At 41.8% G+C, this 15,755-nt stretch overlaps 1 protein-coding gene across 4 annotated transcripts in view; it reads right to left on the bottom strand.

Annotated features, from left to right (window-relative positions):
- Positions 1-15,755, bottom strand: part of Shal (potassium voltage-gated channel protein Shal) — a 181,468-nt gene that overhangs the window by 17,592 nt on the left and 148,121 nt on the right. Inside the window, exon 5 of one of the 4 annotated variants that reach the window (XM_076423706.1) lies at positions 11,440-11,523. The exons of 2 other annotated variants lie outside the window; for them this stretch is intronic. In XM_076423706.1, the coding sequence (XP_076279821.1) occupies positions 11,440-11,523 (84 nt within the window). Of the gene's footprint in view, positions 1-11,439; positions 11,524-12,657; positions 12,833-15,755 lie in introns of those variants that run through there. One more of the 4 variants, XM_076423709.1, reaches the window with a different exon arrangement.

The following is a 15,755-nucleotide window of genomic DNA, read 5'->3' as shown; positions in this document are numbered from 1 at the left end:
CAATTCGCATTGCGGATATGTTTCAATTTAGACTCTTCGTCCAGCGTTTTCCAATATGTATCTCTTTCTCTCTTCCCTTTCTCTCAAAGAACTTCATCTTCTTTCACTCTATACTTCTCTCTCTCTCCCTCCCTCTCTCTCCCTCTATCGTTCATTCTCTCCACTCACTCGAATATTCTCTCTATCTTTCTCTCGATCACTTTCTTTTCGTATCTACAGGTCTATAGAAATACATATACATATATCAAGGCTATTCATAAGACAAAATTATTCTAAGCTCTACGTCACGTTTCTTTCTTTCTCTCACTCTCGCTCTCTCTCTCTTTCCTCCCTCTTTCCTTCTCTTTTCTCTCTCTTTCTCTCACTCTCTGTGATCACACTTCAATTAAGATTTTTTCTCTCTTTTTCTCTTAGACTAGCTCTGTTTTTATATTTCTACGATTACTGTCCCTCCTTCTCTGTCTGCATCACGGATTCCTTTCTTTCTTTTTTTTTTGGTATCGCACTTGTATCTTGTCCCGAGTTCCTCGAGCATGATTCCGGAAGGCAGAACATGCGAACATCCAAACCGTGATCCCGTTTCTCTCTCGAACGAGCAATTGCCCGCCACGGAGAGAAGCTACTCTCGCCACTCGATTTCGGATGAGATGGAATGTGACGCGATCTCGCGCGGCACACTTCCGGCGGCACCGATCGATCCTCTTTCCTCATCCCCGCTTGATTTTTCAACTGAAGGGTTAACGAACCGTCCCACGAAAGATCTAGTGTTCCCTCTTAGCAGCGAACACATCGTTTCTAACAATTTTGTTCTTCAACTTTCATTCTAGTTACCAATTTCCTACAAACTCCTATTTTCGTGGAAGTTCGCGATTTACGATCTATAATAATCCTACTAGATCTTCTAATTATAGCAAATTTATTTTAAAAAATGATAAAAATCCTGATCTTTATGGTATGATACAATACTTAACAAAATTAACTCACAAAGATCAACGTATACGATTTAAGATTCTCTGGAATTATTTAGACCTAGTTATAAATAAAATAAATAAATAATAAATAAACTTCTCATTGATAACTGTTATGAGCGATCAAAATAATATTCTCTCATTGATAACTGTTATGAGCTATCGAAATAAATTTCTCTCATTGACAACTGTTATAAGTGATCGAAATGAATTTCTCTCAACGATAACATTTACCAACAAGAGAAAAAGTTTTCGGTCGCTTATAATCCTTGTTTGTAACCAATACGATTTTACTCGATGAAATACTCGTTATTCCACGACTTTTTTTCTTTTCGATTATAACAGTTCGGGTCCCTGGTTATGATCGATACAGGTGCCGCAGGATCGATGTGTCCGCCATAGGTAGTCGGTTCTTCCTGTCCGAGTATCATCGCGCACTTGAGACCACGAGCGAAGAGAGATGTCGAGAGGAATGAGGGGGGAAGAATGAAAGAGGGCGCACAGTCCTCAACACGTGCAGACCGAGTAGTTCTCGTATTATAGAAAACAGAGACAGAGTTTTGTCCACATACTCTCTATATGTATAGATAGATCATGCGGAGAGAGAAAAAAATACAGAACAGCGAGAGATAAAAACGTGTGTGTCAACGACGACTGGTGAGAGATCAAGGAGGAAAGCGGACAAAACGGTGCTGCTACTGAACAGACAAGTTCGATAGGACAGACGGTCGAGCATGTAACAAACAGCGGACTACGAAAATTAGGAACAGACAGACAGACAGACAACTATATATAGATAGATAGACAGATATATAAATAGACAGATAAATAGACAGTTAAATAGACAGATGTAGAAACAGATAGATAGATATACAGACAGATAGACAGATAGATAGATAGATAGATATATACACGAGACAGCGATACGCAACAGCAATAACAGTCGGCGAAACAAAAGGTGGAACACAAGAACTGGTGTCGAAACAGAAAGGTATGTCGGTGGAGCAACCGTGCTGCCGTTGGCAAAAGGTGTACGGTCCGATCGATCGATCGAAGTAAAAACAAAGCATGCCAGGTGCAATATAATCGTGATTGTGTTCGACAAGCCACTAATTGCAAGACGAGTGTCTCGGATCCTCGCCGGCGTCGTTGTTCAAAGAGGGGGCTCTTTTGCGCTTTTCAATTCGAATTCTCCATCGAGTCCTGAACTTCGCTTCGCGTGTTTCCGTCTTGTTCATTCACGGATCTACTCACGTGTGTTCGCGCGTGTATTATGTGTGAATATGTATACATTTATATATGTAGCTCTATTCGTTTCGCTGTTCTTTTTCTCTTTATTCGGTCGGCCCTTTTTAGTCGTTGTTCTTCTCCCTCTGTTTTTTCGTTCTTGTCTATTTCTCGTTGTCTTTTTAGCTTTTGCGAGCAACACCGTCGCCCGATTCTCGAACAATGAACGCAACCCAGATGCGTGCGAGGATCGTGCGTGTTCGAGCTGGTTCTTCGAAGAGACACCACGATGTCTGCATCGTGGAATTGTGACAGCCTACTCGCTCGCTCGCTCGCTCGCTCGTTGAAGCGCCTCGAGCGCTAACGGATTAACTAACTAGTTGCTAGTTAAGCTAGTTTCCAGTGGTGTCTGTGTCTCTGTGTGCCGACGTGTTCGAATGTCACGCGAAAATGCAGATTTATCCGCCAATTTAGTCGGCGACGCATCCTCTCGTGAACTCTGAATGGTTCTAATTGTTTTGTGTGTTCTTGAGACTGTTAGATTATGTCGGAAGTTATGTCTCTTGTGAACCCTGGCTGATTTAAATCATCCTTTACTACTTAAAAATTGAAGTCGCATCGCTAGACTGCAGATTTTTATATAAAACTGCAGAAACATTAACAGATGTTTTCAAGAATTTTGGTCGATTAAAATTGACCCTTGCCCCTTCAGAAATTGAAACTATAACACAAACAAGTTAGGAACAAATTAGGAACTGTTTCAGAGTTCGCAGGATCCGTCGCCGACTTCCGGCAACAGCGACAAGCTTAATAAATAATTTGGGAACCTGATTTTTCAATAGTTTCTTGAACTCTTTCTTGAAGTTGTCAACAGATTGTAGATCCTCATGCATTTAAAAGAAACGTTGAACCAAGTGCAGCGAAACAAACATTTGAATAAATCGTATCAAACCTTTAATATCCTCCCTAACGATTAATATTCTTAATTTAATATTCCTCTGGTTTCCATCGAGTGGTTATTGGAAAGTCCAGCTTTTACAAGGATCCGCAATCAGGTCGTTAAATAATTGAAACAGCTACGAAGCTCGGTTAGCTGATAACAGTTAGCCGATCGTGAATGAAAAGAGAAACGTCGAGAATCGCGAAGGGCCGGCGCGGCATTCGCATGCACAAACCGACGGATTCCCAGTTAAATCCGTCGACTGCATCCCACTGCACCGCAATGCAGTTCTCTTATATTCGCCGTCTCTGTCTCTCTCACTCTCTCTCTCTCTGTGTGTGTTTCATGCGGACCGCGAGCGACGTCGCGACGTCGAGAAGACGTCGCCGTTCGACAAGCGTCGTTAATCCCTTTCAACCGGCCTGTCGGTGACGCTGATATCCGTCGGGACGCCCTTCCTGTCGCGACGCGATGCACCGGCCGCGGACGGGACGCTACTGCGCTGGTGCAACCGGCGGTACAACCTAACCCAGACCTTCAAGCCTCGTGCACACCGGAACCCATCGATACTCATGATACTTAACACACGGTTACGAAACTTCGCAGGGTCGTTCATACATGTTTCAGCTACACACACTCATGAATTTTTGGAAGTTGCTCTCTCCGAAACTCTGATAGTTGTTCGCCGAGTAAGTTCACCCAGTCCGCCAGTTAAGAATTTATGAATAAATCGCGGTGGACTTAATTTTTTTTCCAATGAAATACTTGTGATGCATCGTTATGGAACTTCGACGAGTTGTTTATACAACTCGCTCCGAAACTCTGATAGTTATTCAGCGAATAAGTTCAATTAGCGAGCCTGTTAAAAATTATTCTTTTCACGAACTGCTCGGCACATCGTTATCAAATTTTACAGAGTTGTGCATTTCAGTCATCATCCCCGATGTACCGCCACCAGAATTTTGATTCTAACAATCCAGAAAAAATTCCTGACTGTGGTCCAAACATGTGCGAATGTGTCTGCCAAGTTTCGTAAATGTATCTGATTCAGTTTTCCGGGAAAAAATTTGCAAAGCATACCTTCACGCGGACCAAACGAATTAAAACTCAACCCCTTGTTACTGCCATTTCCGGCAACCGCCATGATAAATGTATAGCGGCTTCAGCAGCCTTCGAGGTGACTTCCTAACATAGTCCCTCAGCTTGCAAGCTCGCAGAAGCAAAATATCGCGGAGCAACGCGTGTGGACGAGGCTTTTGCCAGCGGTCGCTGTTGCTTCTTTTCATCTGTGACGCACGAGATGGACGTGTTACTTTCTTTCTGTCGTTATTTCGGTCACGGAACGCGCTTCCAGCAATTGATCGTTGCGTCGGGACCGAAACCGAGGCGAGCGCACGCACTTCCGCGATAGTAGAGCGTCGCGGCGCGGATATCTGACCGGAACAAAGGGACGCTCCGGCGCTTTGACCGGGGAACTGATGAAACACTGCTAACTGCGTTTCGCTTGGCGCTGCAGGCTTCTTGACACTTCGTAATACGATACCGACAGTAAATGAAAGTAATCGGAAAGTCAAAGGAACCGGACTGACTAATGGACCCTTTCAGCTGACTCCGGAATTGGAAAATTAAAATGGCTGAAGTTGCTTGAAGACGCGAGAAACTTGAACACTGTCAGCAGATCTTGAAAATAAATCTTGGGGATCGTTAATCTTCGCCTTACGGCTACTCCTCCAAAGCGGAACAATTTCATCATATTTATCAACGCCTTTGCAATTTCGCCAAAAAATGTGCACTTTCCAAGATCCGCATAATCGAACACATGAAACACAGTGTACAAATCCAAATGCGAGGTTTCCGATGACTAGAAAAGCGATCAAAGATTTTTCCAGTGCAACGTCCACGGAGGAGTCGTCGCGTCGCGTCGGTGCAATGGAATAAAAACAGTACGTGTCTTTCCGTAGCCACTTCCGCAATTGAGAGACGGATTTTCCGTGGCCGGAGAAAAGCGTTTCGGGTTGCGAAAAATCGCGGCTGTGCTAAAGGAATAAGAGAAGAAGAGAGCGAGAGTGGAAGAACAGGGCACGTTCGCGTTGCATTAAACATAATACAAGGAAAACGCATTAGGAGAGGCTGCGGATACGGGATAACCGGCGAGGGTGGGTATAACTGAAGGGGCAGGGTGTGCGTTGCATCGCGTTGCAACGGTGAATCGCTCGCGATGCACGAACTACCGTCTTTCACGGCGGAACACATTAATCACCGGCTGTCGCCACGCGGATGAGATTGCTGGCTTTATTAACGCATTCAGAACCCCAACAAATTTTCGATAACAGTCACCGTTGTTCACCGTGTTTTACCGAAACGCTTCCCTCCGTTTAGAGTGAATGTGCCTGTTACTACGGGTGTATGTTTTCCAGAAATTGTACAATTTTTTTGAAGAGAGTGAAAGGTAAAGTGAAGAATATTTAATTAGGATTCTACTATATATAATCTTTGGAGAGTACGAAAATATTTCTTTGTGATCCATGTTCATCATAAAATGGCGTACGGCTACAACGATATACAGGGCGAGACACCTAACGTTATCACCTGAAATATCTTTGTTGTTTTCAAAGATACATTAAGTGTCTTGAGAACAAAGTTGAATGGTAAAATGGGGCTCATACGATGGGTGACTCTCCCTGTACGTCGTTCTCCAATAGAATAGTTATCTAATAAATTGTACATTATTCATTCAATGCATTTGAGATTTCAAGTGTACGTACCGTAGTTTGCAATTTAAGGTACAATTCGATTTGTAATATTTCCAAAGGGTGGTAAGAACAACAGCAATTACTTCCAAGTTACCGGCGATATCAATGAACGACAATCTAATACCATCAGTCAGTCAGTCAGTCAGTCAGTCAGGATATCCGCGAACAAAAGTATAGATCGATGAAGAGTAATCACTGGAAAGTGATTTCCGCTAATAAACAATTCAACTTCGAGCCGCTTAAACGCAAAGAAGCGATCGATCGCCAATCTGTCTTGTACTCGGGGAAGCCGAGTTATTTGTTTTCTCGTCGATAATCGTTTCGAGCCATCATGAAATGCAATGGAAGCAATGCTCCAAAAAATGTTCAAAGAGTATAACATTTGTCCATTCATGTTCCAACTATATTTCCAAATGCTTCTGAATGTGTCTGGCTTTCTCCAAAAGGCTACTAATTATTCGCCGAGCAAGTTCCATTAGTCAGCCTGTTAATAATTCATTAGAACTGTGAAGGAATTATCATATTTTTTTAACGATCTACTTGCCGCATCGTTATGAAACTTTACAGAGTTGTTCATACATATTTCAGCTAGATTTCCGAATTTTTCTACATTGCTGTCACCAAAATTATGGTAATTATTCACCAGGAGACTGTATCGACCAATTAACATCAAAGTATTCATGTGTGCTGGGATGTTCACCTCCCTTGGTGCATAGCTACGACAGTTCTCACGACAGCGATCTATAAAAATTCATAGGCATGGTGAGAATATGTGCAAATAAGTCTGCCAGATTTCGTAGAGGCATGTTATCTGATATTCTCTAAAAAAATTCGCAAATTGTAGCTTCACGAGGCCCGGACAAATAGAAATGTAATTATTTCGAAAAACGTTCAAAGAGAACCATCGTTCGTTAACTCGACGCAATCCTGATTGAACGGAAGCCGGGTTCAAGCGCTCGTTAAAGCAACAGTCGCCGAGACAATCGGCGAAGACAGTAGTAGAGGCTCATCGTTCCGTGAGACGGCGGCGGCGGCGGCGGCGGAATCGAACAAAGGGGTCCGGTTGACAGCTATTTTAGGGGAAGAAACATGTCGCGGCTCTTTGTCCCCGGTATTTCTTCAGCATTGTGACAATCTACCAAGCTTCCGAACAAAAGGAGGAAGCTTCCTCGTCGCGGAGCTTCGCGATTCTCGTCGTCCCTGCTTCCCCGGAAGCCGAACACTCCACTAAATGGGAAACCTAATCTCTCTTTCCCTCTGTGTACAAGGCGTGTTTCGATTGTCGGCCGTCCTAAACGCAACAATGCTCGGTGGGAAGCTCGCTAAAATAAAATAAACCAGACTCGCAGTCGCTTGGGGGATGGGGTCGCGCCCTGCCCCTCAAAAGTTTGCCGTTGCTTATCGAATAGCGAGCTATCGATCCTTCGATCAAACATTGACGAGTGCTCGCGCTGCCCGCGGCGAGAACCACTCGATCCGACGGGGTAATTGTTGCGGAATTATTCAGTGCCGAATCGTCGACAGCCGGCAATTCGCAAAAAGTTCTCGGCTTGTGGAATTTAATTAACGTTATTATTAAACCGAGGATCTCACGGCGAAATTGTTTGACTAGCTCCTCAACGCTCCTCGCAATCAAAATAGATGAAATGAAAAACTGTCAGGACATCAGACACATCTGAAGATATTGTTCTGTCATGTTCGATTTATGAAAATTGCTAGAAGAAGAGATACATTCTCTTTTAGATTCTTTTCCATTAGAATTTTTATTCTGAATTTTATTTCTAACTTCATTGGAATATTTATTGTCTTAATTTTAGCAGCACTTCAAAGTTCATCAACAAAATCTGAGCTATTTTTAATTGTATTTATAAATTAACATTTTATTTGCAAATTAGATTAAAATAAAGTGTAGCAGTCACGTAAGAGGAACAAATAAGAATTAAATATGACGCACTTTATATTAGATGATTGCAAAAGTTCGTGCCCGATTTGAAAATAAAATTCAATGATTAAATTTTAAAGAATAAACTTTATTAATATAGTCACCATTGTTTTCTAATTGTAGAAAATTTGAACATTATTTAATTTTAATTCAACCAATCCTTAATCAAACCTTTAAACAATCTTTAAAATGTAACCATTGAACTTTATTTTCATTACGCAATCATCTGATAAATTGTCATTAAATGTTCACAGATTGACTTGACAAGCTCTGAACTTGTATGGAAAATCTCTAATGTTGTTGTTTCAAGATTTTTGTTCTCTTCGAGTTTTGAAAGCGCGAGAAAGTATCGATACGCGCACAGACGCGAGCATGACAGCTTTCCGCAACGCAAGGGTAAAACCGTCGATAACAGGATGCTCGCAAACTTTTCAGCAGCAGTGCATCAAGATGCAGACGCAGTTGGCTTGGCAGAGAAGCCGGTCTCGCGCGAGAATGCATTCGTCAGAAGCCAGATCAAGAAAATCAGCCGCAACGCGTTGTGGGGGTGGAATAGTGGATGGGCACCATGCCAGGAGGGTAGCTTCGTGTCTGCGTGGACTTCCGGTTTCGCGTAAGAGCTCTACGAAAGGGAAACCGGACCAAGAATAACGTGGATCAAGAAAAGCGGAAGCGATTCGTAAGAATGGACAGAGATCTGTCGAAAAGAAAAAATTAAAGTAGGAATAGAGAAGAAATCGTAGTAGGGGGATGAAGGGCGGAAAACAGGGCTGCTTAAACTGGTATAACTTTGATCTTTTGAACAGCTACGATGAACATTTATTCCGATTAACTGGCATGGAGAACTGAAGCATTCAACTATCGTGCGTTCCGGTTCTACTTTTCGTCGATTTCATATTCAATTCCAGAATGATTCTGGAATTTATTCTGGTATGTAGTTTTACGAGATTGATGTCGGTAATTATTAGACTGGCGGATCTTTATAGAAAATAAAAATTGCAGTTGTAGATTACTGTATATTTCAGTACATACGTTCTGCAGAATTGTTATAGCAATCGAAACAGATAATAGTTGAAAATTTCGATTCGGCGTGACAGTTGTTCCGAGTAAATGTTTCTCATAACTAGACTGCGAGTTTTTATGCATTTCTGAAGAAATTGGCTGGGTGAAATGTACAACGGTAAAAGATTCGAAAAATTTAAGAATATTGTAATGCTGTTTTTAATGCAAAAAGATCATTAAAGGATGAGATTAATTTTTATTTTACTCCTGCTTCCCACAGTCAATGCAGAACATTTGTATACTGCATAAAGAGTAGCAGTCCACTTATAACTGTTTCGGCTGGAACGTTTGTATAACAGTTTGAAACAGTTTGAGGAGAGTGTGAAGCCCTGTTGGAAAGTCAGGTGACCAGAAGAAGAAGAAGAAGAAGCTTGGTCTCGGGAAGAAAGTGTTTTTCGGGGAAAGCAGACACCCAGAAGCCAATCCAGGGATCAGCCACGCGGCACGATATATTCGAGAGACCACCAAGGGGATGCATGGGGAGGCCTTCGTGTGTCCTTCGTCCTGATCCTGGCGTCGAAGGACAAGAAAAGCTGCCTCATATCCTCCCAACGGCCACACATCTTATACACATCTTAGAAAACATCGTGGAGGTTTGTACGAGCGCGCGACCACGCGTCCCGCGAAACAATCATGCTGCGTTTAGATCAACCAAACGAATATTTCTCATCCTCCACTTCGACGAAATTCAAAGAACTTCAAAAACGGAAAAAGAAACTTAAAAACAAAAATATTTATATGTACATCATTGATTGGGAATGGGCAGCTTTTGTATATATTAATCTTTTCAACAGTAAATCTATCTCGGTCGAATGACCAATAATTTCTCATTGTTTATAATAAGAAAGGACAAGTTTTGGGGGAAGAGAGACACGAGGTGGAATTCGTTCGTTTGATGTGAACGCACCATAACGCGCGATCGTGTACACCGTGCCAATTTGTGAATCTTATGGTTCTTTAAAAATTGTTCTTCAAATCTGCAGCTTGTCATTGTTTGTCTCGTTGGGTACTCTCTTGTAAAAAGACACAATTCGAAAAGCAGAAAACACAATTAAAACTAGTGCTCTATATATTTTCATTTTCCGTAATCTACAGAGCAATAGAAGTCTACTGTTTTTTGTGTTTCTCCTCTGAAAAATATGAAAACAGATTTACACTACTCGTGGAAAGACCCAGTACATTTCTAATTAACCACTGTCTCTTGCAATTGTTGCAAACAAACCCAGAAGTGTAACAGGGAGACGTAAAATGAAATTTTCAATGAAATTTAATTTATCATTGCGATCCCATACTGTAGGACCTCGATTATCCAGCACGTGTGAATTGCCCAAACTACGGTGATCCATACACAACACTATTGTGCAAATAAATAAAAATTAGAGCTAATATTGTAACTAAATAACTGTTCTGTTCTTCAAACTTTCATCGTTCCCTGTTTAGTTTCGGATAATCGAGGATCTACTGTACCTTGCGATTACGTACTGCTATGCGTATAGAGGAAACCTCTAAATTTTCCTGTTGCCATACTTTTTCCGTTATCAACAAATAGCCCAGTTGGTGCATACGATCGTTTATCACTCGGAAATCGCGTGGATCGCACGCCGCCGCTCCACAGTGGTGCATTTTCCCCAAAAAACCTGGCCAAAATTCAATACCAGCAGCTTTTTGTCACTGGAACAGATTTGTTGCACATGACTGCATCAAATGCAGTTCGGATTCACTTCCTTAATGTCTCCTAAAGAGTTTATAGAGGATTTACTGTAGTTTCAATTAAGATTGCAATGTAAAAGAAAATTTCTATGCTTTCTTGAGGTACAGTACAATTATTGAAAATCCTATTAATAGGCTTCCGGTAGCTAAAGCGTTAAGTGACTCACCGTTAAGTCTTCTTTATTCTGCAAGTATTAAATTACTCTGATTAGTAATGTCTTTGAAGAGCACATCTGCGGTAGTGAACGTCTTAACCCTGTGCACTCCGAATTATTTTCCAAGTTTCTTGCCAACAACTACCTACTATGTTAAGTGTTTTATTTGAAATTAACTTCAAAGGACAGTTCCTTGACTGCTACTTATTTTAAACAATCATGTTTACTAATTACATTAAATATTACTCAAGCTTTGTCGTAGTTTTTAACTAAAAAAATAAGACAATCAAATAAATAAAGAAACAACCAAATACATTTAAAAGCCCATTCTATTTACATTTTTCGTTCTCTGATGTCGACAAAGGAGTGCAAAGGTTTAAGAAGAAAGATTTCAAAAGGCAACGTTGCTTCCCACTATACAAAAATTCCACAGGAGCAGATATTTTCGGAAATAAACCAAACAATTATTGAAAAAGTAATTCGAATTCATGGTCGTTACAAACTCGTCGTACACAATGATGAATGTTGACCAGGTATTCCAGCAAACGCGCCACCGTGTGGCCGTACAAAACAGACACCGAAACGATCCACAACATAGTGTACAGCGTACAAATAATTATACATATTATCATCGGCGTAACCGGTGAAAACGGTTTCCGCGTAGCGCGGGTGTTCTTTTTACCTTTTTCCGCACTTCTATACGGTCTCCGTAAACGAGCACCACTCTATCCTTGCTCTCGTTCGTGGTGATCTGATACGACAAGCTCTAGAATATGGCGGATTCGTGCGTGTCCGGCGGCGTTTCGGTGTAATGGTATTTTTCAACGCGTGTGCGCGCGCCACCGGTGTTCCAATTCGTTTCCAACGTTGATAGCGTCGTTCGCGCGTTGTTTTTATTTGATTTATATATATATATATAGATATATATATATATACACACAGACATATATATTTATTTTTATTCGTTATTTGATTTTCGTTGCCCACGAGATTCCAAGCGTGGGAGCGAGCAAGAGAAGAAGAGAGAGAGCCGCGCGAGAGAGGTCCCATCGGGTTCGTTACGAATTCCGCACGGTTTCACGCCGAACCAAATTGCGTTGTTGTTTCGTCCGAACGTTGTATATTTTTTTTCATTTCACATATATGTATATATATACATTCGTTTCAGGAACGTTCGTCGTCGAAGTCGTAGTGCGTGTTCCCATGTTATCGACGTAAATCGTTAGTTTCTCGTAGCGGCGCGTGCGCGCGATCAGGTGAAGAAAACGGAGAAGGATGGTGTCAGAAGAATAGAAAGGTCGCCGGGGATGATAAACACGACGATGGCGGACGGACGATGACGATGATCACACGATGATACAGGCGAGACGGCCGCAGATGACGAGAAGAGAGACGGTTGCGGGCGTCATCGTAAACGTTGTTTTGTTTGTCGAGGTCCAAGCGTTCCACGGTGGATCGGTGAACGGTTCACGGTGGCGGATATGAGGAAATAACAAGAATTTCGATTGATTTAAGTTGTTCTCGCAATAGTGTCGCACTGTGTGTGTGTTTTTTTATTTCTTTATTTATTTATTCGGAATTTTCTCGTGTCTTAAATCCTTACTCTCTATATTTTGTTTTCTCTACACATTTTATTTGTCTGTTATTTATTTATTTATTTTTTGTTTGCTTAATTTATTTGTCCTCCGTCTTTTTTTTTTGTTCTTCTCCGGGAGCGGAGAACGAAATTTTGTCTCCGGCCCCTCTGAAAACGTATCTCGCGTTACCTTTCTTTCTTTTTACAGCGTGTTTTGTTTTTTTTTTTTTTGGTTTATAGCCTTCGTTAGGTCTCGTTCCGATGAGCTCGGTGTCTCGAGTTCTCTATTTTTTTGTTATTTTGACGGTTTGTTTGTTGTTGTTGTTGTTTTTTTTTTGGTGATTTTGGTTTCTGTGTCAGGCAACGTAATAATTTTTTTTTAAGGAAGTTAGAACGAGGCCTCGACGAGGTAAGTCCCGTCCATCGCAGCCCCGGTCTGCCCCCCCTGGGCGCCCGATACTTGGGCCCTTGTCGCCGGGATGTACTGACTGTACGCCTGCTGAAATCCACACGACAAGCACACACTACATTGTTGCACGCTAGGCACGCCTACCCTACGGTCTGATCTACGGATTGGGCCTATTTTAGCTACGGAGGGGGCTACGCACAGGCGTCGCACCGCTCCACCAGGTTGCACAGGATCGATGCAACCCACGTTACTATGTTAAACCACGGTTCGGCTACACTAGAGACAGATCCTCTAACGATGGACTCATTCCGGGGCGAGTCGAGAGGACGTGCGCACCGTTCCAACACGTTCAGGACGGTTTCAATCATCCGAAACGTATTCAAGTTGCATAACAGACGATTTTTGTCAAAATTTATCCGGCCAGTGGCTCTTCGAACAATATTCGACATCTGTAGCATGCCCGGAAAATGTATACACACTTTCAACCTGGAAGGTAGCTACTTGGTTGAACCTAAAAGGGGTGAAGATTAAGTGTCAGGCGTTGAAGTGTGTATACATTTCTCTGGGACACCCTGTATTTTTCTTCATTGTTCATGTTAGGTGAAAACAGCGCTTAAAGATTGAGTTCAAAATATGTTTCTGAAATGGCAGGTCGAGTAATGACTTCTGCAAGAGACATCTGTCTCTAATTTTCTGTTTTTCTTGCAACAATAATTATTTAGTTCATAATACTTCTTCATACTCGTATAATCGGAAATATATTTGAGTGAAAAATAAAATTTACTCTCTTCTATTCTCCAAGATATTTCACAAACACTGTTTTCAAATTTTGGTCATGGACAACGATTTATAAACAATATATATGCATATTGACCATTTCTCTAAGAGATTCCTTTCTTCCCAAAGTTTCATCGAAATCGTTTTATGAAACTTGAACATGTTCCCCCATGAAATTAGGAGTGTGTAGACAAGGCTGCACCGGAATAATAGAGTCACATATTTTTAAGGGGTCATGCTCAATCAGGAGGTCGAAGAATAAATTACTTTATAGGAATCTTTATATATCTCAAGTAATATTTTCGTGTTTAAAAAGGCGTCCTGTTTCTAGTCTTGGATATATTGAGCCTCTTTCTACGCTCTCAATATTGGTGAGGCTATTCACTGTCGTCGGTGAACATAGGGAACTCGGATTTCTATATTTTATTGCTACAATTGACGATTTATAATGACAAATGATTTTTTATGCTTGCTGATTTCATTTCGAGTAGTAGATTTTATCATTTTGTGTGGTTTCAATATTTTTCAAGACATTCGTGATTGAAACGAATCACTATTGTTTGTAGTGTATCCGATAAGAGATCCTGATAAACACCGACCTATCAATTTTGAGAAAAATGCTCTTCTACAATGTCTGTTTCGAATAATTTCCTCTAGCGATTCTTCTTTCCATTCTCAACTTTCGTGTTTTCTCTTCGTTCATCGATTTCTACAAATCAGTGAAAAAGTGACTGTCACTATAATAAAGATCAACTATAATATACTTCAAATAGAGTATCAAACTATACTTCAACCATAAAAATCTCAAAAAATATCGATTATACTGCGTGTCAAAGCAGTCGCAAAATGAGAAAACACACTGTTCGAAAGTCCAGCCCACCAGCAATCCAAAAATCGCTCATTTGGATGACACGGAATATAAATATTAGTGATCTACAATATAGATCCTACATTTCCCTGACTTCCGAATGCTCGGATTGACTGTCAGATCCTCGACGTGGTCCATCGAGTAGAAAAATCGTGAAACTAATTCGAGAGGTGCGCTCTCAGAAGTGCGTCTACCTCAGCACCACTGTGCCGAGATGCTGGATCCTCGGATCGTGATCTAGGAGCTTCCATTAACCTCAACAGTTCGTCATGTTTCCTGTCGTGTAACGAAACCTCCTCTCTGTTAGGGCTTTCTAACTATAGAACGGGTGTCTACATACGATGTTGGATGGGTGGTACCTCGATTTGCGATTTCAACGTTCTCTCCGATAGATGGTTCCCTCCCGGAGTAACGCGAGATTCGATTTTCACGACTGTTGATTGCGCGCGTTGGCCAACTCGCCGGAATCACCGAGTTGCCGCTGAATTGGCCCGTTTAATTAAATTTAATTAATTCGTGTCACGGGCAGCAATCCGTTCCCCGAGCGTCATGATCCCTAGGAACGCGATCAATCGAACGCCACAAGGTCGTCCTCCCTCACGGACCAATCGTGAAACGCATCCTTCGATCCCGAACTTTCAGAGCGAAAAGTCCGCAAAATTTTGGCAACCTAGGCCTAGCAGTCTGCGTGATAGACAAGAACAGGTGTGGGCTTAGCTCTCGTACATCAAACGGCCGGGAGAAATGCGAAGAGCGGGGGCCGGCCCCTCCACATAGCCTACAGATGTGCGAGGAAAGATTTTTTAGTGGGTAGTGGGGATCCGACCATCCGATCCCCTGAGCCCCACGCTACCCCCTTCAAGGGTGTACGCAAAATGCATTTTTTCCATCATCCTTACCAGAAAAAAGGCCTAGTAGTCTGCGAGATATTGCAAGCGACGCGACGCAACTTTGATAATTGATAAGCTCGCAGATTAATCGATCCAGGCGACTGAAATTTTGTAGAACACGAGCTCTTAAAGTGTACAATGAAGTCAGCGGATTTAAGAAACGTAATCTTACGCGTTTAGAGCAACAGTGTAAAATGTATCAAACGGCGACGTTACCGCGAATTTTCGAAGGTGAAATCGTGCTTGATTTTGCACGAAGTTGGAAATGTATCTGCAACTTACGGGGCTTGTTCTGTGTCTTCAAGAGTAATATTCTGCACAAATTTCAACTATGTAGATAAGATTGTTTGCAAGGTATCAGAATCAAGGTGCCGACCCATTCCGCGCGATGTTCTGGAACTTTCATAATTAATAGCTTGCGAACTAATTGATCTAGGCGTCTGAAGTTTTGCAGAGTGTAAGTTTATATAGAGTACAG

This window comes from Lasioglossum baleicum, chromosome 5 (genome assembly GCF_051020765.1).
Source record: "Lasioglossum baleicum chromosome 5, iyLasBale1, whole genome shotgun sequence".
NCBI classification, from domain to species: domain Eukaryota; kingdom Metazoa; phylum Arthropoda; class Insecta; order Hymenoptera; family Halictidae; genus Lasioglossum; species Lasioglossum baleicum.
This window is presented reverse-complemented; position numbering and strand designations above follow the sequence as displayed.